Source organism: Myotis nattereri, assembly GCF_964212035.1.
Source record: "Myotis nattereri genome assembly, chromosome: 5".
Lineage (NCBI taxonomy): Eukaryota > Metazoa > Chordata > Mammalia > Chiroptera > Vespertilionidae > Myotis > Myotis nattereri.
Window position 1 is genome coordinate 20507741 of NC_138080.1, and position 25823 is coordinate 20533563.

At 54.5% G+C, this 25823-nt stretch overlaps 1 protein-coding gene across 1 annotated transcript; it reads right to left on the minus strand.

Moving 5' to 3' along the window:
• Positions 1 to 4929: 4929 nt before the first annotated feature.
• Positions 4930 to 23980, minus strand: RAB8A (RAB8A, member RAS oncogene family). The gene is made up of 8 exons (XM_081091147.1): positions 23709 to 23980; positions 18969 to 19029; positions 17159 to 17219; positions 13881 to 13958; positions 12388 to 12477; positions 11743 to 11808; positions 10264 to 10314; positions 4930 to 6231 (listed from the first exon to the last, which is right to left on the minus strand). The coding sequence occupies exons 1-8, from the start codon at positions 23830 to 23832 to the stop codon at positions 6139 to 6141; spliced, it is 624 nt and encodes a 207-aa protein (XP_080947273.1). The 5' UTR covers positions 23833 to 23980; the 3' UTR covers positions 4930 to 6138.
• Between the last annotated feature and the right edge of the window lie 1843 nt (positions 23981 to 25823).

A 25823-nucleotide genomic window follows, 5' to 3' on the forward strand; every position in this document is an offset into this window, starting at 1 on the left:
ACAGTGGGGGGCACAGGATGTGTGCTGATGACTAGATGGTTTGGTGATGAGTGAGGCCAGACTACGTTTCAAATTCCTGGCCCTGGAGCCTCCCCGCCTCCTCATCCCCTAACAGCATCTCTGCTCTACTCCAAAGCGATCACATTCTCTCTCTCTCTCTCTCTTTTTTTTTTAAATATATTTTATTGATTTTTTACAGAGAGGAAAGGAGAGAGATAGAGAGTCAGAAACATCGATGAGAGAGAAACATCGATCAGCTGCCTCCTGCACATCCCCCACCGGGGATGTGCCCGCAACCCAGGTACATGCCCTTGACCGGAATCGAACCTGGGACCTTCCAGTCCGCAGGCCGACACTCTATCCACTGAGCCAAACCGGTTTCGGCATCTTTTTAAAAAATATATTTTTATTGATTCAGAGAGGAAGGGAGAGGGAGGGAGAGATAGGAACAGCAATGATGGGAGAGAATCACTGATTGGCTGCCTCCTACACGCCCTCTACTGAGGATCGAGCCCCAACCCAGGCCTGTGCTCTTGACTGGAATCGAACCCAGGACCCTTCCGTCCACAGGCCAACGCTCTATCCACTGACCCAAACCAACTAGGGCCGATCAAGTGCTCTTTCCCCTCCACACTGTTGCTGTTCTTTGCCAGAACTGCTCTTTCCCCACCTCCAGCTCCATTTTTCAATGGTCGCCTCCTGGTGCCTCCAACAGATGGCTCATGCTTCTCTGGTCCTGCCAGCCCTGTCACCCCCTCTGGCCCAGCCTGGAGCCCGTGCTCTGTCTTCTAGGACTGGGTTGGGGCTGAGACTCTCAGGGGCCCAGCCTCACCCAGGACCTCAGAGATGGGCATGTGGCTGACTGAGGAGTCCCCACCCAGGGAACGTACCTGGGAGACCCCTGGGCGGCCGAGGCCGAAGCCCTCGCTCTGGCTGTGCCCGTGCTGCCTGGAGGTGCCTGAGTTTCAGTTCAGGGTCCACACGTCAGCAGGGCGGGGCCCCAGGCGGTTCCTGTTTCCTTAAGCAGGTGAGCCTGGGGCGGGACCAGGACAACCCCTCTGTCCACACTCCAACGAAGCTGCTGAGCTGCAGGTGGAGGGGCACCCTTGTTCCACTCAGATCTGGACAAGCCTTTACTGGGCATCTGATGTGTGCCAGATCCTGAGGGGACAGAAAGGAGACCCCAAGACAGGCACAAGCCCCACCCTCCCAGTGTCTACAATCTACAGAGCAATGAAGAGAGTAAGAAACTGTCAATGTTGTTTCAAAGCGAACAGCAGGCCAGGAAGCAGGAACTGAGGTTGCAAGAACCCCCAGAAGGGGCCTGACTGATCTGGAGGAAGGGGCACCGGGGGGCAGGTAGGAGCCAACTTGATTGGGGGCGGGGGCGGGGTGCAGAAAGAATGCATTAGGTAGAGGCAGCCGCACCAAGGGCCTGAGGCAGGATGAAGCCTGGGAAGTCTGAGTCTCACTGCACACAGGGCCACAGTTTGACTTTTGTAAAAAAACAAAACAAAACAAAAAAAACCCCAAAAAACTAAACTAAAAATACCCCAGCCCTGAATGATGTGGCTAAATGGTTAGAGTGTCGGCCCATGTACCAAAAGGTCATAGGTTCACTTTCTCATTAAAAGCACATGCCTGGGCCCTGGCTGGTTTGGCTCAGTGGATAGAGTGTCGGCCTGCAGACTGAAGGGTCCTGGGTTCGATTCCAGTCAAGGGCATGTACCTTGGTTGCAGGCACATCCACAGTGGGGGTTGTGCAGGAGGCAGCTGATGGATGTTTCTCTCTCATGGATGTTTCTGACTCTCTATCCCCTCTCCCTTCCTCTCTGTAAAAAATCAATATTATCTATCTATCTATATATATATATATCACGTGCCTGGGTTGCAGGTTCATCCCCACCTGTCCCCCCCAACCCCTTGGGGCACCTATGGGAGGCAACCAATTGATGTGTCTCTGTCACATCAATGTTTCTTTCTCTCTCTCTTTCTCTCTCTCTCTCCCTCTCCCTCTCCCCTCTCCCTTCCACTATCTCTAAAAATCAATGGAAAAATATCCTTGGGCTCAGCTGGAATTGCTCAGTGGTTGAGTGTCAACCTATGAACCAGGAGGTCATGGTTTGATTCCTGGTCAGGGCACATGTCCGGATTGCAGGCTTGATCCCCAGTGTGGGGCGTGCAGGAGGCAGCCGATCAATGATTCTCTCTCATCATTGTTGTTTCTCTCTCTCTCTCCTTTTCCCTTCCTCTCTAAAATCAACAAAAATGTATTTAAAAAACAATCCTTGGGTAAGGATTAACAACAACAAAAAACCCCAAACCATTTGAAATTATATTTTATTACAGCATTGGCATCATTATTATATACTCATTATTATTGTATTAATTTTTTCCTGACTTAAAAAAACTAAAACTACACACATAGTGGGCCCTTGAGTATGAGAACCTGTGCTTAACAAATCAGCCAGCCCCAGATATATGCTGGCTGCACCCCCTTTCCTGTCCTGGGACACGGGCTAAACCACTTCCTCCTTTCAGGCAGAAATGGCCCAGATCCTCATGGCTGAGCTGGAGGGGCGGGGGACAGGGTCCCCGGGGGCCTATCGCCCTGGCCCAGCTGGTTTAGATAGCCTCATTGCAGGCTCAAGCTGGGAGCCCTGACCACTCCCTGCTCTATGGGGAAGGGGGTTGCCCGCAGTCTGCGGTTTAACAGCCCCAAGCAGAAAACACCAAAAACCCATTTCTCACTCACCCACTGTGTGGCCTTGGGTGAGTTGCTCAACCTCTCTGGGTCTGCTTCTTCATCTGTGAAGTCACATGACACTAGCGCTTCTCAGATAGGAGAGACAACCTTCAGGTAGGCAGCAGGGGGCTCAGTTGACAGTAATGATACCAGGACTCTTCCCTGTGACTTAATCTGCTGCCTTTGTGTGTGGCTGGGGGAGATGCAGGCTTAGGCTCCAGACCTCCCAGGCTGGGCAACTCACTCCACCACTCTGATTCTTCATGCCCTCCACAGCCCAGTGAGCCGGCTCCTAGCCTCAGTGATGAGGGGAGGGGATCAGAAGTGCCCAACTGCCCCTTGTTAGAAAGCCTGGCCATTGGGGTATCATTTGCATGGCGTTCAGTCTACAGGAACGTGGGGCCTTATCAGTCCACCTCCAGCCCGGCCCCCTGAGGCCCCATCAGAGGACTGCAGCCTGAGTCCCCCAACCTGCTTGGTGGATGTGGTCTCCCACAAACCAACATCCTCCCCTGAGAATCCCCCCCGCCCCACCCAGCCCTCAGTGACCACTGGAAACTGAATGGACAAGTGGTCCCCAGAGGGCCTTCTGGAAGGGGGCGAGCAGGGAGACCGGGGCTGGGACTCCGAAGCCCCTTCCCCTCGACCCCAGGTCTGGACTTTCCACTGGCAGCCCCAGCTGGTGATTGGGATTGCCGTGGCTCGTGTGGGGTGGGTGGCCCTCCGGGGAAGTGGCCAACATGCCATTTTGCCACGGATGTCAGGGGTGGGCAAGTCAGGCTCGTGGAGCTTCCATGGTGGGGGTTGGGGGGACAAGTTGGCCATGAGACGTGAATTCCCATAGCCGCTCTGATGATGAGGCGGGAGGAGGGAGGCTGTCCTGGATGGGCAGGACCTGCACAAGTGGGCGGTGCCGATGTCAGAGGACTGCCAGGCCAAGGGTGCAGCAGGTGCGAAGGCACCAGGGCAGTGGCGAGCACGGGGTGAAGCAGGAGAGTAAGGCACACGGGCTGGGGTGAGGTGAGCCGGGGAGGATGGCAGAGGAACGGGAAAAGGTGGGCAGGGCCACAGCATGCAGGAGCTCGTGGTCCATGGTGCACTGAGTTATACGGGGCCTGGAGCTCAGCTGGTGTCTGGGCTGGACGCACACAGTAGAAGTCACTGGCTCGTCCAAAGGCTGGCCGTTGGCTGGCATTCAGGAACTTGGCGGGTCAAGTTCCCTATGCTGAAATAAAGCCTTCCCGGCACGAAGAGCGGCTCACAACCATGCCTAAATGTTTGCACAATGTGGTTTATGCTGAACGCCGCTTGCTCTCCAGGCTGCTGCGGTGCTGGAACACACCTCCAGGACCAGCCCCAATAGAACCCTGGGTGCTGAGTCTCCAAGGAGCGCCCTGGCAGCTAACACTTCACACCTGTCACAGCTCAGCGGTGGCAAAGCGTGAGCCCACGCCAAGGGGACGCCTGGAAGCTTGTGCCTGGTTTCCTCTGGCCGCGGCTCCACGCGCCTCTTCCTGAGCCCATTTTCCTGTGCCCTTTGGCTGTGACACATTAGCTATACGCAGAGCCCCAGGGAACCAGTGACCTGGGTGGTCTTGGGGACCCCAACAGAGAAGAAACCCACTGGGGCCAGTCTAGAGAAGAGGCAAATGGTGGCCATGTACCAGAAGCCAGGGGAAGCAGGACTGCAGGGGTGGGGGAGGAGGACGCTCCCGAGGTGAGAAAGGGGTCCCAGAGCTGAGTGTGCAACTTGGTAGATGGACGCCAACAGAGACCAGACGCGAGGACCTGGTGACATTGGGGGCTAATGTTGACAAGCAGGTTCAGCATGGGGCGTGGAAACCCACATGGGGCAGAGAACAGGGTCTCCCGTTTTTCTATGGGGTGGGGGTAGGAAGCTTTATTTTCCACGTCAGCCTTTGGATAATGGTGTCGTCTCAGAGCCTGGGGAACACACCACCTCTACTTTGATCCTGTCCAGACCCGAGGCCCCTGCTGGCCTGGGCTGTGTTTTAAATAACAGGCCTCTGCAAACCTACCAGCCAACGCCTGGCCACATCTGTCTACCCACAGAGAACTGTGGATATAAAATCCGAGAACTTTAAAATGAGCTTTAACTTGTTTCCCTTAAGTGTGTTTATTGATGTAAACAGCATGTTAAGAGATTCCAGGAACAGACTATGGCTGGTACATTGGTTTTAATTCAAAAAAGACATTTCGACGCCAGTGGCTTGGGTAGACAGCAGCTTGGGGTGAAGTGTAAGAAAAAGAAATATAAAGGCTCCCTCGTGACACCCCTCGGACCTGGTGACCTGGTCTCAAATGCACCCTCTATGGGAAGGCAGAGCTGTCAAAACAGAACCAATGACAGCAGTTAAAAACCATCCCCGAAAGCTCTGTGGCCAGTCTGTTGCCTGGGACGCTGCATGCTCCCGGCCACATCCAATCACAGATGCATCCGTGTCCCTGGTCACCTGGGTCTGCCGCTGGAAATCAAAGATGGAATCACTTGATGGCACTACAGATCTGGAAAAATAAAAATCTCAGCTGGAAAGAACATCCGATTCGGAGACTGTGGGAATGGGGGTTGTCTGGGGGCCGAGAGGCCAACGCCTTAATTGCGGGTGATCGGTGTGTGGTTGCATTTTTGGGGTCACCCGTAGGATGCATGGTGTCCCCTCGGTGATCAGACAGGGACTGCCGAGGCCCACTGACCATGCCCGAGGCCTGACTGGATTACAGACCAAAACCTGGCTGTGGACAGGCAAGGCCCCTCCCGCCTCCTTCCTTCCGAACGCTTACACAGGATTTCCTTAATTTGTGCTTCCCTTTGGTTTGAGAGTCAAAAAGAAGAGGGAGGGGAGAAAAAGAAACATAACGGTTTTTGTCACTTGTCCAAAACTGAGAGAAAAGGTGACCGTGGGAGTCAGACGTGTCGGCGATGCCTCCTGGGCCTGATGGGTCACCGCCCTGCGGGGGGAAGCTCAGCACTCCTGGAACCATCGCTGGCTTTGGGAGCCTTGCTTCTGCGCGAGGAGACGCAGACTGGCTTCGCAGTGGAATTTTCGTGGTCACGTCCCAGAGATGGAGGCCCACCATATTGGTCAAGGTTGCTGGTCATGTCATGTCCATCTTTCTCTCCAGATACACGATGCATGGGCGAGTTTGGTGGACATCACAGGGAAAACAGCAAATTCTTAACTTATTCCATCTCCAAAGTTGAAAAAGATCAGAGTTACTAAAATAAACAATTTCTCAATTGTGTTCTGGTGGCCCTGGGCCCGGTGGCCGTGGCAGGGGCATTGGAGGGGGGGCCCCAGCTGAGTGAGGGGCTCACTCAGGACAGGCACAGTCAGCTCGGCTGAACAAGGCTCAGAGTAAGGCGGCGTTCCTCACAGAAGAACACATCGAAAAAAGCTGGTCTTTTTCTGCTGGTCCGGTGTGATTTTGACTCCCTGGTTGCTCCCTTGGGGGCTGTTGCCTTCCTGAAGTCACAAGAAGTTTCCTGAGGTTATGACTGGGCATAAGCACTATGTCTCTTAACCAGCCAGCCACCTAACCAAGGAACCATCTAATCACCCAACTGCAACCCATCCCCTCCCATCCACCATCATCCATCCATCCATCCATCCATCCATCCATCCCCTTCCATCCAACCATCCAACTGCAAGTCTATCCATTTCCTCCTATCCATCACCCATCTACCCAATCATCCATCACCTTCAACGATTAATGGATTCATCCCCTTCCAACCAATCATACATCCATCTGTCCACCCTCTTTCCTCCTTCCCCTTCAAACTAACCATCCACCTGTCTATTCTCTTTCTTCTTTCCACTCATTCCCTTATAAATCATACATCTGTCCATTCCCTTCCTTCCTTCCATCCATCCATCCAATTATCGCTTCCAATTGACAATTCATCTTACACAAACCCAGAGATAATTTTTTCTATTACCCACCAACCCTTCCAACCATCATTCATTCTTTCAATTTATTCATTCACCCCTTCCCCTTCATCCCCTCAATACCTTTCCATTTATTCTCCCATCTCACTCTTTTCCCTGCTTCCTTCTCTCCATTCATCCACCCTTCCCTCCTTCTTTCTACCCCTACTAGTGAGGCAGTCAAGGGGCAGCCAAATGTCCCTTGGAATTTGGGCGTTAGGGGTCCTGAATTCAAGGTCCTGATTCCACTCACACCTGGATGGTCTCCATGTCTCTGTGCTAAGGCTCTGACTTACCACTTCTCCCCTGGTCCACCTTCCATTCTGCTGTGGGTGGTCTAAAGCAGAAACCTTAACCTTGCCCACTCAAGCCTTACTGAACACACCAGTCCCCACACTGCTTTCAGAGGACTGCCCCTCTGTCAAACTCTCACCCAGCATCCAGAGCCTCTGCCAGCTCTGGGAATGGAAATCTTATTTTCTCCCAGATCACCCTATTTGGAAAGGGTCAGCCCCCTTTTCTTTGACAAATTCTTTCTCATCTTTCAGCTCTTAGGTAAAAAAAGACCCTGAATTTACTTAACAATAACTCTCGAATGCCTATGCTGTGTCAGGCACTTTTGTGGGTACTGGGCATGCAGTGGTGAAGAAGAACGCCCTGCCTTGGGAAGCTCACACTGGGGACGGAAATTATGCGGTAACAAAAAAGCAGTGATTTCCCACCACGGTGAGGAATGAGAGCAAAGGCAGGGCAAGAGGAGGAGGTGTGCTTTGATGGTGAGACCTCATGAAGTAAGACAGTCCAGGTGTGTGGTCAGCCAAGTAACGGCCCCCAATGATGTCTGCACCCTGATCCCTGGAACATATGCGTATGGCACCTGCTGTGGCAAGAGGGACTTTGCAGATGTGACTAAGGCGCGATGGGGAGAGCATGCTGGATCATCCGGGTGAGCCCTATCTAATCCTGTGAATCCTCAAAGGCAGAGAAACCTTCTCAACTGGGGTCCAAGAAAGAGAGGTGATGGCAGCAGGGCCCAAGCTGGCGGAAGTGGTTCTAAGGCTGGGGATGCAGTGCCCTCTAAAAGCTGACGGGCATGAAAATGGATTCTCCCCTGGAGCCTCCAGAAATGAATTCGGCCCCGCTGACACTTTGCTCTGAGCCTGGTGAGACGCATTTCAGAATCCTGACCTCCAGGACATTAAGATAATGAATGTGTGCAGTGCAAGCTGGAAAGTTTGTTATGAAAACTTGTTAGGGCAGCCCTAGGAAACTGATGGGGCGGGGAGAGGCACCTCAGGTGGAAGGGAAGGAAACCCGAATAAACACGGGTGCTTCAAAAACAAGAAAAGGCCAGCATGGCTGGAGCACAGGGGGTGACACGGAAACAGTAGGTGACAAGGGGAAGCAGGTGGCAGCAGCCAGTGCATGACGCCCAGGTGGCCTGGCACGGTGTGTGGAGTCTGCTGTCAGTGCAGTGGGAAGCACTGGGTTGTGCTGAGAGGGAAAATGCCGGAGGTCTGGGCGTGGGGTGGGCACCAGCAGAGCCCGCCCTTCTGTGACACTTTCAAGAGAGAAGAAAGGGTGGGCAGAGCTGGCTGTCAGTGATGAGAAAGATAAACATGAACTGTACTGGTAAGATAAGCAAGTCCTGGGGAATCTAATGAAGAGCCTGTCATCAGAGTCAACAATAGTATAAACTTCAAAGTTGCTAGGAGTCTAGGCCTTAATTGTTCTCAAGACAAAAAAGGAAGAATTATGTGACTGTGATAGAGGAGTCAGCTAACGCTACCATGGTAATCATATTGCAACATATTAATGTCTCAAGCTAACACTGTACACCTCAAACTTACACAATGTTGCATATCAGATATATTTCAATTTAAAAAAAGACACATATAAAATAGTTTGGGGCTGCAATGCTAAATACAAACAGAAAGATGGTAGGAAATGGGTGATTTGCAATTCTGTTAAAAAAAAAAAAAGAAAGAGAGAAATCGCAAGGATTATGGCTGTGTACCAGTGCTTCGTGACCTGAGCCCTAATAAACATGGCACACTCTGGAGGCAATCAACAGGCCAGTATCACAAACACGGGCCAAGTGTCACTGTGATGCTCAACGTAACTGCAGTGGGCAAAACTGAGTCAGAAGGATCGTTAAGAATCAAACACTTACCATTACACTCAAGAGAAAAGCAAGTCCGTTGTAAGGAAATTTCTGTAATAAAGTACACTGTGCCTGGCTGGCATGGCTCAGTGGTTGAGTGTTGACCTATGAACCAGGTTTGATTCCCGGTCAGGGCACATGTCTGGGTTATGGGCTTGATCCCCAGTGTGGGGTGTGCAGGAAGCAGCCAATCAATGATTCTCTCTCATCATTGATGTTTCTCTCTCTCTTCCTCTCTGAAATCAATATATATATATATATATATATATATATATATATATATATGAATAGAAAAATAAAAGTACACTGGTTTACATAGACTGTTTCCCGTTGTGGCCAAAGAGCTGCTATTAAATCCATCTTGTGCCTCACGATTTAATTCATGGTATCTTAGAATTATAAAAATACATTTTTTTTATTTTTTATTTTTTTAAATATATTTTATTGAATTTTACAGAGAGGAAGGGAGAGGGATAGAGAGTTAGAAACATCCATGAGAGAGAAACATCGATCAGCTGCCTCCTGTACACCCCCTACTGGGGATGTGCACACAACCAAGGTATATGCCCTTGACTGGAATCGAACCCGGGACCCTTCAGTCCGCAGGCCAATGCTCTATCTACTGAGCCAAACCGGTCAGGGCAATACATTTGTTTTTAAATGAGGTGTGACCTACTTGAATGGCATTTTGTGCTCTGTGTGCACTCTGTGTAATGAGACCAAATGAGCCACAGGTAGAGTGCTGGAGAGTGTCACTGGCTGGAAGAGTGGCCACTGAATGAGGCTCCCAGGCAACACTCACAACAGCATTTAGGCGCTGAACATGCCCGAAGTACAGCCGAGATTTCAGACTCGACCAAGAAAGTATAATTATGCTGAGTATTAAGGACCATGACATGCTTGTGTGGTGAGCAAAAAAGCCAGAAATACATGAAAGGGTGGATAAGAGGGATTCAAGTAGGACCTCCTGGAGGCCTCAGAGCCCTGGACCTACTACTAAAGGTCAGAGAGCCATCAACCTGCACAACTTGGGGCTGGCGGGGGAAAACGCTATCAACCTGCCGGACACGCCGGGACGGTGCTGCTGGGGCTGTCCTCTGCAGTATGGGCTGGGAGAGGCCATGTGTCCCTCGCTAGCCAGTGCACTCAGCAGGCAGGGCCTTGCCTGCCTGGACACAGCCTGGAGCTGAGCAGCTCTGAGCCACAGACAAAGAACAAAGCAGATGAGCATGTCTGGGAGCCGATGCCCAACCCCAACTGCTACCTCTTCCCCCTTCCTAGCCATCCTGACTGGGTCTGGCCGGGCCCTGATGCAGGATCTGTCTGGGCTGAGTCACACCACTGAGGTGGAAAACGGCAGGCTCCAATAGAGAACGATTCAGGGATGAGGAAGGACACACACTCACCAATTTTTTGTCCATTTTTGCTTTGATGTCTCTGGCGAGAGTGAAAAATGCCTGTGAAGTAAGCACGTTGTTAGTACCCCAGCAGCAGGAAGCAGATGGGGGCTTGCTGGTTACTGGGTGCCACTATGGAATGGGGGTGGTGGGACAGCGAGGTGGGGGTCTCACCTGTCCAGCCCCATCTCCTACCCCCACCCGCCAAGACCAGCACTTCCCCTGAGCCAATGACCCTGGGAGGTGAATCAGCCTTGACTGGTCAGGGAGAAAACAGGCTCAAAAGGACGAAGGCCCTTGTCCCAAGGCATCTAGAGGTTAACTGACCAATCTGGAAGGATCCAGGAGAACCCATCCTTGACTCCTGTGCTCTGCCTTCCTGCTTTGCCCCTTTCCTAGTGGTCAGGGCAGGGTAGAGAGGAAGACAAGCAGCTCTTTGGCCAAACAAGCTTCATTTGGGTCCTTGCCTGGAAGGGCTGGGATGGGGTAAAGGGTTGTCTTCCAGGGATGGCTTGACCAGAGGCTGCTGCCTCTGTTGCATTCTCCTAGCCCTTCCCTCCCTTCCCTCGCCTGCTCTTTTGAAGAACACTTATAAACCACACCCTACCCCCGGGCCTCACAGAGACTTGCCCTCAGCACTTGCACCTAAGGGGCTACTTGTTTGGTGGGAGGAGTGGAGTCTCAGCAAACACCTATGTGATGTGGACAGTTCTGTCATGGAGGGGGGAGGCGGGTGCTGGGGACCCAAAGTGGTAGGCCTAAGGGTCTAGCGATGGTGGGGACTTCTTTGGGGAAGGGCCAGTTGGGCCAGGCCCTGATGGAAAAGGGGGTGTGAGGGAAGGGACCGTAAGCAAAGGCTTGGAGGTGGCCTGGGATGAAAACCGGCTGGCGAGGCCTGATCTTTGGGCGGCACACACAGCTGGGGCAGGCCTTCTAAGCCAGGTGTAGGGGGTTGAAGTTGGGAGTGACATGGATGGTCCATTTTGGGAAGGTCACTGGGGTGGTGGGGTGAAGAGGAAGGTAGGTCAGCTGCAAGGCTGGCGTTGCCTGTGGAGAGGAGAGGGTGGCCTGGGCCAGAGCTAGGCCAAGGCTCCCTACTTCGTTCGTCAGGGCTTGTGAACAGGACGTCTATGTAGGTGGTGTGACCCAGAGCATCTACCCAGGGACTCTCAGTTTCCCCATCTTTGAAACCCTCCCCATTTCCCAAGGCTCCCTAAGAGCCAGTGAGAAAATATCCTAGGTGCCCAGCTGGGGCCTGCACCTGCTAACGTCTGAATATGGGGTGGGGAAGGGGCAGGGAGACAGCGGGTAATACATGGGGCCAGCTAGGCAGCTCAAGGAGCCTGGAAATGGCCCTGCCCAGGAAGTGCCTCTCGGATAGATGGCCAACAGGACAGCCCATAGCCTGTGACCAGACCCTGTGGCAGAGCCTCCCCAGAGGGTATAGACCAACCCTCAGCCTCAAGGGGCTGTGGGCCTGGGACTCACGTTCTCCACATTGATGTTGGCCTTTGCACTGGTCTCCATGAACTTGATTCCATAGTCCAGGGCCAGCTGTGAGGGAGGGAGACATATATGCACACACGTCAGCGGCCAGGTGCACCTGACCCCCAGGAAGCACCCTAAATTGGGAACAGTGATGAGGAGGCCCCAGATGAGCTGGGTACTGTGGACTTGCTCCCTGGAGTCACCAGCGGACAGCAGGTGGTGACTATTCACGGCAGGACCATGGCTCCATTCTCTGCTCGCGGTGGCCTCGACGGGTTCTCATGAGACACGATGCAGGAACGTGCACAGCACAGCTTAGGAGCCTGCACTGCTCGCAGTCTTTAGCCTGAAGCCTGGCTGGGCATGTTTTTCCCACTCTCTCTCCCCTTGGCATGTACCCCACAGGGGCGATCGACTCCTCCCCTCTTGCTCAGCAAAGTCCTGTATCCTGGGACCCCTAGTCTCGGACAAGCCGAGATGGTAGGTCATCTTATGCTCATGAAGATTCTGAGGGGTTTAGTAAGCAATCAAGGAACGCTGGGGGGCATGAAGGGCTGGCCTCCATGCAGAGAACCCTGAAACCCTGAGGTCCCTCTGCCCTGAGGTGCCTGACAATACTAGGCCCAAGCTGGCCACCATGCCCACCTTCTCTCCCCGTTCCTTGGAGACTTGTCTCTTGTCGTTCACGTCACACTTGTTTCCAAGTATCATCTTTTCAACATCTGCAGAGGCATGCTGGGGGAGGGCAGACAGAGGAGGTGAAAGGTGCGGTTAGACGGGCTCACAGGCCAACTTGTGGCCTGACCCCTGAAATCAGAGTGGGAGGGCCAGGATTGCTAGAACAGCCTTGTGCATATGACAAGCTGAAGTTCAGAGAGGTTGAATAACTTGTCCCATGTCACACAGCCAATGCCAGGGTCAAGTCTAGGGTTCTGGCTGCTTCTCTGACCAAGTGCATGCTTTCCACCTGCTGAGGATGGCTTCTCTATGGGCTGCAATAACCAGGCTCCTGAGTGTGTCCCTAGGAATCCAGTGGGGTCTATGGGAGGTAACCCGGCTCCCCTCCCTGGCTCCTCTGCCGGGGGGAGAGGGGGGGTGCAGCTGCTGTCCTGAGAGTTTCTAGCCTGCTCCAGCTTACTCTCTTTGAGCTCCGGAAATGGGTCATGCCTGGGGTGGTGGCACCTGGCATTCCCTTAACTCTGTCCCACCCGCCCCTCCTCCATGCAGTGGCCCTGCTTCCTGAAGACCCGAGGCACTGGATAGGACCTTCTTGCTGCAGCTCAGACCTGATCTCACCAAAATGCCCTGCATGGTTCTCCGCCTAACTTCCTGCCATCTGGAAGGCCCTCTCGCTTGCTGGCCAGAAACGCAGCTTCCACAAAGACCACCGTGAGCGTGGGCAGTTCCTCCTCCTCAGCCAGGCACAGCCCACTGACAGCAAATGCAGAGTTGCTGGGGGCGGGGGGAGGGAGGGAGGCCCAGTGCAACTGCTTATAACCGTCGCATCAGCAGTGAGTGACCTGCGGTGGCAGTCCAGGAGGGGAAAGTCCTCTGGCCACACCTCACCCCGAACGCCCCACCTAGTGAGTCATCAAAAGCTGCAAGCGCCTCTGTCCAGGAAGGCTCTGGGGTGAGATAAGCTCTTCGGGGAGCAGAAAGGTGACGACACTGGCTTTGGAATGGGGAGCTGGGGCTGGCCACCTTCCCCTCCCTTCATGGTTCAAGGTCTCTCTTCAAGCCAGCTGTGGTCTGTGTGCTGTTGACCTGAACACGGGGAGCTCACACCAACTCACACCCCACTCTGCTGTGGCTCAAAGTCACCTGATACAGCTTCTCACCACACCCTCCAAAGACAAAGGTCATGCCAATTCTAGAAAGCACCAAATGCTCACGGTGGCTGAGAGTATGGGTATCACTTCTCATCACTGCAACCAACAGCCCAGAGGAGTCACTCTGTGACCAGGCTAGGGCAGCGTGGTCTCTAGGGTTCACTGCCTGGGTCCCAGGCCCTGCTTGGGCGACACCGCTAGCTAGGGGGCTCTGGACAGGCTCCTGGGGTGGCTCTGTGCCTAGTGATCTCACTGTAAACCAGGGGGCTCCAGGGTGAGAACAAGATGGAAGTTTCCCTTAAGCCTTACCTCCTCAATGTTCCGAATCCAGTTCCGGATGTTGTCAAAGGACTTCTCGTTGGTGATGTCGTAGACCAGCATGATGCCCTGAGCAGGGGAGACAGAGATGTTCCAGAAAGGCTGTGAGCTGAGGGAGACCCAGCGAGGCGGGGCAGCAGGGCCCTGACACGACACCTCTCCCTACAACTCCCTGCTCTCCATCACCGGGGCTCCTCCTCTGCTGGGCTCCAGCAACAGCCGATCCCTGGTCTCCCCGGCTCTAGTCCTGCCCCCTCAGCCACCAAGGTGACCCTGCACCCTAGACCAGATCCCCCCGTACCCATGCTCACAAACAGCCTTGCTGGCTCCTCACAGCAGGATGAGAACAGCCCATGTGCCCGGCAGCCCCTGAGATCCTGCTGGCCTCACAACTTCTCATCCTGCAGCTCCCCACCCTCTACAGGTTCCACAGCCCTGTACTTCCCCCATGCCAGCCTTCACTGTGCTTGGCTTCCTCCAAATCCTCACTCATGCCCCTGCCCTGGCCCAAGTCACCTCCTGGGTTCAGCCAATGCCGCCTCCTCTGGGCGCTTCCTATGTGCCAGACACTGCAGTGGGTCTCCCTAAAGCCTCACAGGCCTGGGCCAAGTGGTCCCACTACCCTCCCCCCTCTGCAGATGGAAACCTGAGGTTGTGGGATAACAGGGCTAGGTCCCTGGCCCTGGCCCCACGAGACAGTAAAGGGCACAAGTGGGTTCTGAACCCTGGGCAGCCTGATCCTGACATCGCTGTGCCTTCCAGCGACTCCCCCAGAGTGGGGCTGGCTTCCAGCACAGGCCGGGCAGCTCTGAGGCCGGTGGTTCCATAGCCAACGTGTGAGTGCCTGGTACAGCCCATAGGTCCCCACAGTGACCTCGCCTCCACCTGAGCCCATGATCTCACCATCATGTGAAGGGCAAATATCCCTGTTAGAGGGAAAACTAAAGCACAGAGGGAAGTGCTTTAGTTTTAAGGTTTAAGCCCAGGTGGGGCTAACCCTGAAGGAGCAGTGAACTGGCTCCTGTGAGGACCTCTCTGGGCCCTCCTCAGCACCAAGCAACACTCAGGCCACCCTTGGTTGCTCCAGACCCTGAGGGGTGTCCACAGCAAACCCGCCTGCAGCGCATTGCAATCCCCCTGTGCAGCCCAGCATCTGGGCTCAAGCTGTCCTGCTCAGGTCCAGTTTGCTCCATTCCCTCACACTACCTGCACAGGGCCCAGCCCTGCATCCACAGCCTCTGGTGTGGCCAAGACCTTGTCTCTGAGGCAGCCCGAGTTTGCAGAGTAAGAAAACGATCCGTATGCACTGGGTAGAGAACCTCGGGGGCGAGGGTCACCATGGAGACAGGGCAAGAAAGCCACAACACTTCCAAATCCCCACCGTGACCTTAAGGATACCCACAGCCAGGGTCATGACCGCTCGAAAATACCATCTGAACAGACTGCTGACAGGAGGCCTCAGAGATTTTAGAGGATGTGATGTCTGCCTCCCCCCAAGGCCAGCATGAGTAGAAGATGCTGATGGGCAGACTCTGAGTTGAGCATAGTAGGGGTCTCTGCTCAGAAGCTGCACTCCTGCCATCAGGGGCAGTGAGGACTTCTCACCACTTTATCGGGGACTGGACCCTCTGATGGCCTAGGATCCTCACTGCCATCAAAACAGGAGTATTCCAGGTCCTCCCTAAAACTCCCCTTGGGACTCCTAGCAATCATTTTCCTGGTCCCCATCTGGGCACAGCTCCCCATAGCTGTTTGCAGGCTCATAAGCGGACACCAGACATCCAATGTTCCCATTTTCGAGACCCCATGGTCTAGTACCTCATGGACAGAGAGGATGACGAGCAGCAATGGTGGCAATGTTCCCTGCACTGTCCTGTGAGGTTTCTGCTTGGCCACATTCGGCTCTGGGGCACCTGAAATGTGGCCAGTGGGACGGTGAAGCTGGATTCCTATTTAACCAATTTAAATTCCGAGAGCCACAGGTGGCCAGTGGCTTCTGCATGGTTAGTGCAGGTCTAAGAGGATCACAAGCCACCATCGTCTTACTGGACAGTGCCTTCCAGATGGCTCAGTCCAGCCTGGCCAGGGTGGGCTGAGGGTGTGGGAGCTGAAGAGCCTGCTAGAACCAGCCCAGCCATGTACTCTCTGCATAAACTTAAGTCAGGCATGCAAGGGCGCCCAGCCTCAGCGTCCTCATCTGTGTAACGGGGATAGCGTGACACCCACACTCAGGGGAGACAGGGAATTATGGCCACGACCTGGAAGGAAGGGACTACTTGAGACCACACAGCAGAAGGTCCCCCAGGGACCTGAGGGCCCCGCCCCACCAGAACACAGCAAGGTGAGGGGAAAATTAGTAAATTAATTTTAATGAGGAGAGCTAAGGTTGCAATCTTTGTGATTGAGTTTCTATTATGTTTCAGATGTTGTGTGGGACACGCTAAATACTTAATGTCTCCATTCATTTTTGCAGTCCACCTCATTTCCTGAGCTCCCACCACATACTCAGCACAGTCCCAGGCACAGGGCATATGGCAATGACCATGGAAAGGCAGGGTGTGGTAGGATCTTGAAATGGAGAGATGGCCACATATCCTCCCTGTTTGGGACATAGTCCTATTCTCTGTTCCGCTTTGCAAATAAGGAGATGGAACTCAGAGGGTGACCCAGGGTGCTGAGCCAGGTCCTGGGGGTCTGTGTCTGCTCCTGCTGACCCCTGAGCACCCCATTTGTACATACTTCACACATGCATGCCCTGCTCAGAGCCCTCATAGGTCTCCCCCCGCATCCAGTGCAAGCCTGGCCCGGAGAAGGCGCTCGGCAGAAATATTTGAGGGATGAGCCAGTCTTCTGATCACGTCACCCTGCCTCGGCCGCAGCCAAGAGCCCAGAACAAGTCAGCTCCTGGACCATCTTCAAGTTTCCAGTAGCAAATTCCATAGAGACCAGCACGGGCTGAGCGAACGCTCCTAGGTGTTGGGACATGCCCCCTCCGATTTCACTGACTTCACCTGGAAGAACCGGCTTCCTGTGTCTTCCTTCGTTCCCAGAGAATTAGGTTTCCTTAAAGCCTGCATTGTCTCTGAAGCCAGAAGGGAAGTACGGATATGGGGGAGGGGCACACAGCCTTTTCCTAAAACTAACCCAGGACCAAGGATCCCCGAGGAGCCAGATCATGGGGCCCCTCGGAAACAGCCAGGTTTTGGTATCCAAGCAGTGACTTTCCCTTTTACTTAAACAAGCAAACATACAAACACACCGATCCGTACCATTGCGCCCCTATAGTAAGCTGTTGTGATCGTCCGAAACCGTTCCTGGCCAGCTGTGTCCCTAAAGTCGAGAAGGAGAAGGGATATCAGCGACACTGTCACAGTGAGAACGAGGGGCATTTAACGGGGATGGATGCCTGGCTTTCTCACGGGTTAACTCTGGTTCATTGTCCTGCAGTGGGCAGTGCCCCTCCTGCCCCCTATTCTTACAGAGAAGGAACTCTGCCTCAGACAGGTTAGGAACCTGCTGATGCGTCCCAGCTGGGGACACAACACGGCCACCTCTGCTTCCTGGGAATTCACCCTGGAGTTCCTGTCCCAGAAGAGCCATGGTTGGATGCTATTATTTGTGCAAATCTGGGACCACAAGTGTGGAAGGGGCTGGTCATGTGGCAGGGGTGACCTCAGTGGGGACTCAGGAGGCACTTTCACACCATCTCGGTGGAGGCCAGGGAGACAGTCCTTCCTCACCGACAGGCCTGTGCCCAGCCCAGCTCCTGGCATTAACAGATCAGTGCAGAACCAGGGCCATGTCTTTGGTCTCTGGACCCAGGGTTCCTCCTACAACTCTGTACCCCCTAAACCCCCAATCTCAGTAGGGATCTGCATGCCTAAGCATGTGGGGCTAAGCTGACTTTCTGATGCCAACAGGGGTGACATTTGTGATTAGTCATTTTATTCTCAACCATGGCCTAGTCTAGAAGTTTTACGAAAGTCACTAAGCTCACTGGGATTGCTAAGAGCAGAAGCAAGAAGACAAGAGGAAAGGAAAGTGAAACTCTGCTTGCTGATACAGTGTCACTTTGGACTTGGGCACCAAGGCTGCTGGGGAACACAAGCTGGAAGTGGAGGAACTTGTGTGGCTTACAAAGTGACAACTTACAAGGTGGCCAGAGCTGACAGACCAGGAGCTCTGCAGGGTGGGCAAGGCTTTAGGCCTCATCCCTCTGGTTCTGAAGTCAGATTCAGAGGTGAATACCACTGAAGTTGAGAGGGACTATGAAGCAAGCTGGGTGATGCTCATGCACTGAGATTTGAGGACAGGAGGGATCACGCTGTGGGGGGAGGGGGTCGCTTTATAGCCTATCTCATGGCACTCCCTCCCACCCAAAGGCGCTCTCATGGACCGAAGGGATGGTGCCACCCTACAAAAAATTACTTTTCTTTATTTTGGTCAGGGCTCGTGCTTCCCCCCAAGTGATGTGGCTGCAAGACAGGGCTCTCCTACATCTAACCATCTGAGCTCAGCCCGAGCTCCCAGAGCCGTGGGCTGCAGACCAGCATCAGCGCCAGGGACTCACACTTCTCTAATTTTATGTGGCGTATAAGCCAGCCCCAGGTGAGGCCTGGCCTCAGCTTATTTTTGGTTCTGGGGTTTCAGATCTGCCTGTTAGGAAATGAGGCCTGGGTTGCCCTGGGAAAGAAAAGAGGAAGCGACGTAGGCCTGGCTCAGTGAGCTGACAGGCTCAGAAGGAAATGCCGGCCAGGGTATTTTGTCCTCCTGGCAGCTTCTGCCACTGCCAGGCACAGAGGGCTCTCTCCAAGCTCAATGGGAGCAGGCCACCCTGCAGCCCAGACCCAGGCTGTGCCACATGGAAACACCGAGCTAACGGGGGCTTGTAGCTGCGTCCCCAGGAGGTGCTGACATAGACTTTGGCCCCAGCAGCCAGCACAGGACAGTTCATGAAGCTTCTGAAGAAAGTATCTAGGCTGGGCACAAAGAGACGAAGGCCGTGGTCACAGGGAGTGGGAGAGGACACCAGGAGCTTCTGCGAAGTGTTCTCTGGGTGAAGAAGGTAATGACTCTTACCATATCTGTAGTTTAATTCTCTTGCCATCGAGCTCTATGGTCCTAATTTTAAAGTCAATTCCTGAAAGAAAAGAAAAGGAAAAAAAAAAAAGGCACATCACTGTCAGCCCATTTCCCAAGCTGCATCTGAGGCGGGCACCTCCCACCTGTGCAGGTAACAGCTGCCATGGCTAGTGCTGGGCACACAGGATCTTGGGACCCTCACAACTGCCTGGCAGCTGGCAAAGATGGGAGGCAAACCTAGGCAACTCGGGTGCCAACGCTGTGTTCCCTTCCCTCCGCCATCAGGCAGCCTTAAGGAGTGGGCCCAGCAGAGCCCTTTGCAGGCCAGAGACCCACACTTCCCCCCACCCCGCCCCTGGGCCTCCGAGCACCCAGGGCAATAGGCCCCAACATGCCCCTGATACAGGGAGGCTCAAGCTTCTGCACAAGTATGTTCCTTCTCTGTGGTGGTCCCCACCCTGCCCACCTATCAGCTTGGCAAACTTCTCTCTCCTTTAAAAGCCATTTTAAGGTCACCTCCCAAGAAGCCTTCCCGACCCTGCCCTCCTCTCTCCCATCTGCCTCTCCCCCCAGGACCAGGGTGGCTTCTCAACTCCTTGGCTGCTCTCCAGGCTCCCACCACTGCTCCCTCAGTCCTTCCCTAGCTTCTGAAGACACAAACTCAACACATCACAAGGCTAACCTCTGCTCCAAACCTTCCAGTGGGCTTACCCAGAGATAAATGGATAAACAAAATGTGCTTTATGCATATAATAGAATATTACTCAGCCATGAAAAGGAACAAAGCAATGACACGCGCTACAACATAGATAAACCTTGAAAACACCATGCTGAGTGGAAGAAGTCAGACACAAAAGGCCACACAGTGTATGATCCAATTGATATGAAACTAGAGACCCAGTGCACAAAATTTGTGCAGGGGGCGGGGGTGTGTGTGTGTGTCCCTCAGCCTGGCCTGCACCCTCTCGCAATCCGAGACATCTCTCTCACAATCCGGGACCGCTGGCTCCTAACTGCTTGCCTGCCTGCCTGCCTGCCTGATCGCCCCAACCACTCTGCCTGCCTGCCTGATTGCCCTTAACCACTCGCCTGCCTGATCGCCCCTAAATGCCTTTGCCTTGGCCCCCGCTGCCATGGCTTTGTCCAGAAGGATGTCCGGAATGATGTCTGGAATGACGTCTGGAAGGTCGTTCGGCTGTCCAGTCTTATTAGCATATTACGCTTTTATTATTATAGATGTTTAGAACAGGCAATTCCATAGAGACAGAAAGGAGATTAGCAGATGCCAGGGGCTGTGAGAGGAATGCGGAGATGGGGTCCCATTGGTAGAGGGTAGGGTGGTATTGTGACCAAGGGGTTTGGAGTCTCTTTTTGGCATAATAGAAGTGTTCTAGAGTCGATGGAGATGGTTCCACAGCTCTGTGAAAGCCACTAAATTGTACACTTTCAATGGATGAGGTGTATGGTTTGCAAATTATATCTCAATAAAAGTGTTACAAAAACTCAAAACACCTTCCCACATGACCTCGGCCCCAGAATAAGGTAAAACCCGCGCACCTCTCAGCACCCACAGCGCAGGCGCGCCTCTCCAGCCGCCTTGGCCACTGCCCACAGGGCTGTGTCCTAACCACCCTCAGCACACTCTAGCCAGCCTCAGGCTTTCACTCTTGCTCTTCTCTCCCTTGGAACGGTCTTTCCTTCCACGGTCAGCTGGCTTCCTCCCTTCCCTTCACTCAGGTTCCTGTTCAAGTCACCTCCTCCGGGAAGCCTTCCTGACCTTCCTTATTCTCTCTCCTCTACTTGCTTTTTCTTTTTTCCTTGACATTATCTATCTGGTTATTTGCTCCATGAACATTAGCAGCAAAACCTGCCGACTAGGATGGCCTGTGTGAGGGGAACAGCCGAACCTAGCCGCTGCCTCTGTGAGTTTGTTCTTAATCTCTGCCTGGGAAGCCTTGAGGCTCAGGCCTGACTTGAACCCTCAGAATACATGAGGACAGTGCTAATTCCCTCCCTGCCCCCTCAGGACCTGTCCTGGGGACCACATACAATATAAGCCTGCACTTAAATTGTGCCCGCTAGACTATAAGCTCCAAGAGAGCAGAGACTGAAAAGTTTTATGGCTGCATATCCAGTGAGTGTGGCAGGAGCTGAACTGCCCGGTCCTGTGCACACACCCTGACTACAGACCTTGTTCTAGTGCTGCTCCCTCAGATTCATTCGAGTCGTCTCTCCAGCCCCCACACAGAGGTGGGTGCCTGGCATACAGCAGGCGTCAGGGAAAGATGACTGAATGAAAGAATGAAAAGCAATGGGATCTATGTGATACTCCATGGTGTACACAGCACTTGCCCCGATGTCATCTGTCTCCGTGAATACATGAATGAATAGGGTCTGGAGGAGGTGGTGGGGCTGAGCCAGGCTAGGGAGAACCAATTCTGCTAGCCACAGGGCCAAGTTCACACCACAATCGATGGAGTTTATGAGAACAGGCTTTGGCAAAACATAATCTGCAGAAAATGAACAGCCACTTAATCTCTGATCTATAAAGAAAACCCAGAGGTACACACACTGCCAACAGAGAATCCCCTTTATGCATTAAGTTGCATTTCAGGACTAAGCACCCCAGTGACATCCCTTCCTAACACCCCCACCCCCATCGCAGACACACGGGACCTATGAAATCAAGGAGCACCATTCACTCGGCAGAGCACCACATCGCTGTCCTATTCTTCTCCTGGGTTTTATGCACACACCAAATTTAATTAGGAAGTGTAAACTTTACAAGGCCTAAGAATTATGAGGCTGTAACTTCAAGGTCAGAATTAACTTGAACTTTCCTAGAAGGCACAGACCTGCAGGAAGGCGACACGTGCCATGAGGGAAAAACAGTGGGAGGGAAAGAGATCCTGCTTCCAGTGCCTCCTCTACTCTCCTAGGTGACCCTGCCCAAATCATGGTCTCTTCTGCAAGTGGAGGCCTGTCGCCTCAGAGCCCTAAGTGCCAGCCTGGATTTTCTGGTCAAGAATCAGAAATCAAATAAAAAACACACCCCTAAACTGATCTCACTAGCGCTTGGGCTGAACAGGAGGTGCCTGATACTGGGGACCTGAGGTCTGAGTTGAGAGCGACCCACAGCTTGCCAGGTGTTAACATCACTTCCTGATTGATGGGGGCACAAGGGTTATACCAAAGTTGGACCTTGGAGTGGGAGAGGGGAAGGAATCAGAAACACTTGTGCCCCTGGGGAAGAATGCTGTCCACCAGGCTATGGGGACAATCTCCTCTTTGTGGTCCAGTTCTGATCCTCCACCACCCAGGGCACGAAGCAAGGCAGAGAGCATCACGCCGACACAGGGCTCAGACAGGTGAAGTGACTGTTCCCGAACGAACAACAGCTGGAAATCAGGCATGAAGATTTCCTCCCCTTTGCACCTGGCACCTCATTTTGCAAAGTGCAGCTCCTGGAGCAGGGCACTCAGCAGCGCATTGTGGGGTTCAAGCGATAACCTGATTGGGTTGAAGTCACCCAGGGGCAAGGCAGAGCCAGTCTTCTCCGTTCAGAAACAATTCCTGGGCTTGGCAACCGTCCCTCCCCGTCCCCACTGCAGAGCAAGGCTGCACAGACCAGTGCTACTCCCAGGTCACAGCTTGTCACGCGGGCAATAGCTGCTTTGTGGTGTGGGGAGAAGTCCACTCCACGTCTGTGGCTGTCAGAACCGAAGAGCAACAAGTCAATTCCGTTCAGCCACAGTGTGGGCTGGCCTTGCAGGAAACGCTACTCTGCAAAGTGACAACCGGTGTCCTGGGCCCCGCGATAGGGAAGCCAGGCTGCCTGTGGCAGCGGCTGATTTTGGTTTCTCACTGAAGCTTTTATCTGGCATCTCTTTGGGGATGACAGGTCCCAGGGAAGGCAGCTGTCACTTGCCATTGCTGTGACCCGTAAGTGGGAGAGAAGGCAGGGCAGAGAAAGGCTCTGAGCTCCCTCTCTAGAAAAAATCCACCCATGGGAGGGGGGAGAAGGTAGGAGAGAAGGGTCCTCACCCCTGAAGGGGTAAGAGCAGAAGCGATCTGGGTTAGAGTTCTGGCTCCAAGGTGGATCAGCTGTGCCTGTCTTGTGCTCTCACTCTCTGGGATGCCTGAGCCTTGAGTTTTTGGGGTCAGACACACATGGATTCAAATGCCATCTCTGCCACCTGCAGACTCTGACCTTGGGCGAGTCCCACACCGCCCTGAGCCTCAAATCCCTCATCTGTGAGATGGGCTCATAACAGACCTACCACAGAGGATTGCAGGATGTGATAATGAACATACAGCGCCTGGCACACAGTAAATTCTTAATAAGGTTAGATGTCACGGGCCTTTCCCCGCGGCAGCTCCTTATGCCTCAATTTCGCTCCTGCAAGACGGGAACCCCGAAGAACAGCTTCCAAGACCGCTGTGCGGACCGAACGAGATGACGGGCGCCGAGACCCTAGCCCAGGACATATAGTCCCCGAGAAGCAGGCTGAGGGTTGGCGCCTCAATCTTCGCATCTGCAAAATGGGCACCTGGTCCCCTTCGTGGCCCAGGAACCCCCGGACGGCGGCGGAGGCGACTGCTCTTCTCCCCTCCGAACCCCTCGACCCTCTCAGATCCCTGTGTCCGTCCGGCACCGCCGCTCCCTCAGCCCAAGCCTCCCAGGGGCGCGCCCAACCCAGGCCTCCGGCGACCCCGGCCGCTCCCCTGCCCCACTACCTATGGTGGAGATGAAAGTGGAGTTGAAGGCGTCCTCGGAGAAGCGGAACAGGACACAGGTCTTCCCCACCCCCGAGTCCCCGATCAGCAGCAGCTTGAACAGGTAATCGTAGGTCTTCGCCATATTACACTCTCTCCCCGACGGGAAGTGCGGCCAGCGCCTCGCCACTGGCCGCTGTTCCCGTCCATCAATGCCCAGTTCGCCTCCTATTGGCTCCCAGCCTTTGGCGCGTCACCGCAGCCTACGCCCGCCCCTGCGCCCCGCCCGTCGCGGGGAGAACTGGGGAAGGGGCGAGCGGGGCGCGGAGCCGGAAGCGGCCCAAGAACGCCTCTCATTGGCCGGCGCTCGAGACAGGGCGGGTTGCGATTGGCCAGCGGTGAGGAGTCTAGGGGCTTCAAAAGAAGACCAGGACAAGGGGCGTGGTCTCTCGTGTCCCGGCTTTCTTTCCCGGACTCTGTGGAGGCCCCGCCTTGCCCCCGAGGAAGGCGGGGAGCGCGCTCGGATCGGCGCCAACGGCTCCGCGCCCCCGCAGCCCGGGGAGGGGAGCTTGCGCACGCGCGCCAGGGAAACCGTTAGGTGCCAGCAGAGGGCGCACGCGCATGGGGTCTCTGGCTCCCGCCTTCTCGGCCTGCGCAGGCTCAGTAGGCGCCGGGAAGAGCGCGGGAAGGCGCGGTGTCTTCGGTGGTGTCGTCTGGAGGCCTCCGCTCGGGCAGGGCAGTCCGCAGGCCAGGGAGATCCGAAGAGGAAAGGAGAGTAGGGGGGCTGGTCACAGTGGAAACGAGACAATCCCCCGTATTTCCACCCCGTCCCCCCGCCCCCAGGTATGCTCCGGGATCTAGGCGCTGGTCAGGGGACTGGCTTAAAGCTACCCAGGCCTTCACCAGCTGAGCTCGCGGGCACAATTCAGGATGGCCCTCGGACCTAATTAGAGGTTGTCCAGGACATTCTCTGCCCTCAGGGTTACCCTGTGTTAGAGTCACCGAAGGAGGGACGCACGAGGCCGAAAGGAGTGAAGAATGATACATTTACTAGAGGCCTGGTGCACGGGTGGGGTCCGGCAGGCTCTGCCCCCTGGTCGTACTCCCGGTTGAGGGGGCAATTTGCACATTTGCCTTTTATTTTATAGGATTAGGTCACCTGGATACCCAGATGGGCTGAGCCCCAAATGGCAGCGGCACCCAAAGACGGGGAGTCGGAGGTTTTCAGAGGACTCTGGGCAGAGAAGTCCCTGTGCAGGTGCGGATTCGGAAGCTCCGGAGGGGGGAGAGAATGGTCTCAGCAAGTGGAGTGTCTGCTGTGACGCGGCCTGAAGGTCGGTTCCGGTTGGGGGGTGGGGGTGGGGGGCGGGTATCGATCCGATTCTTTGATGAGACCCAACACCCTGGAGCTTCCCTGCCCTCAGTCAGCCCTCTGGAGAGCGGGAAGCACAGTCAGAATTGGGAACGCTGGTTTGTGCCGGCCAGGGTTTGTGGAAACAGTGACTAAAGGAAACCATGTAAGACGTTCCATCCCCGCTGCAGCCCGCTGAGGTAGGTACTGCTGTGTGACCACGTTTTGTTTTGTTTTGTCTTTCAGTCCTCACCCGAGGATATTTTTCCCGCTGATTTTTAGAGAGAGCGGGAGGGAGGGCGGAGGGGAGAGAGAAAGAGCCGCGTGAGGGAGACACACACCCTTGGTGGCGAAAGCCCCCACCAAGCCGGGGCTCACACCTGCGACACCGAGCCAAACAGCCGGGGCGATTCGCCCCATTTTATGGCGAGGAAACGGGCCGAGGGGCTGAGTGACTTGCCCGGGCCCCGGAGTGGGAAGCTGGGTGATGAATGCAGACCCCAAAGCTGCCGAGGCCCAAGTCCCGATCACTAGCCACAGCCCGTGTGCGGCCTCCCCCGTGGAGTCGCTCTGGGGCATCCGAGTGGGGTCCCGGCCATGGCCTCGGGCTCTCCTCCCTGCACCTCAGCCCATTTGGCTCGCCTTGTTCAGGAAAAGCGCCAGCCAGAGTCACAGGCCACTTTGCAGGTTTCAGCCCCCGTGGTAGTTGATGCTACTGGCCACCTTCCTCCGGCAATTCCTTTCCTTGCACTTTACCCATTTCATTTGCCTGTTTCTTCACCCGC

Excerpts from the sequence above, each read along its gene's own strand:
- RAB8A (XM_081091147.1), bottom strand. The coding sequence starts at position 23,832 with ATGGCGAAGACCTACGATTACCTGTTCAAGCTGCTGCTGATCGGGGAC. Across the intron at positions 19,030-23,708 it reads CACTTTCATCTCCACCATAG|GAATTGACTTTAAAATTAGG; the intron begins GTAGTGGGGCAG and ends CTTTTCTTTCAG. Across the intron at positions 13,959-17,158 it reads CTTACTATAGGGGCGCAATG|GGCATCATGCTGGTCTACGA; the intron begins GTACGGATCGGT and ends TCCCCTGCTCAG.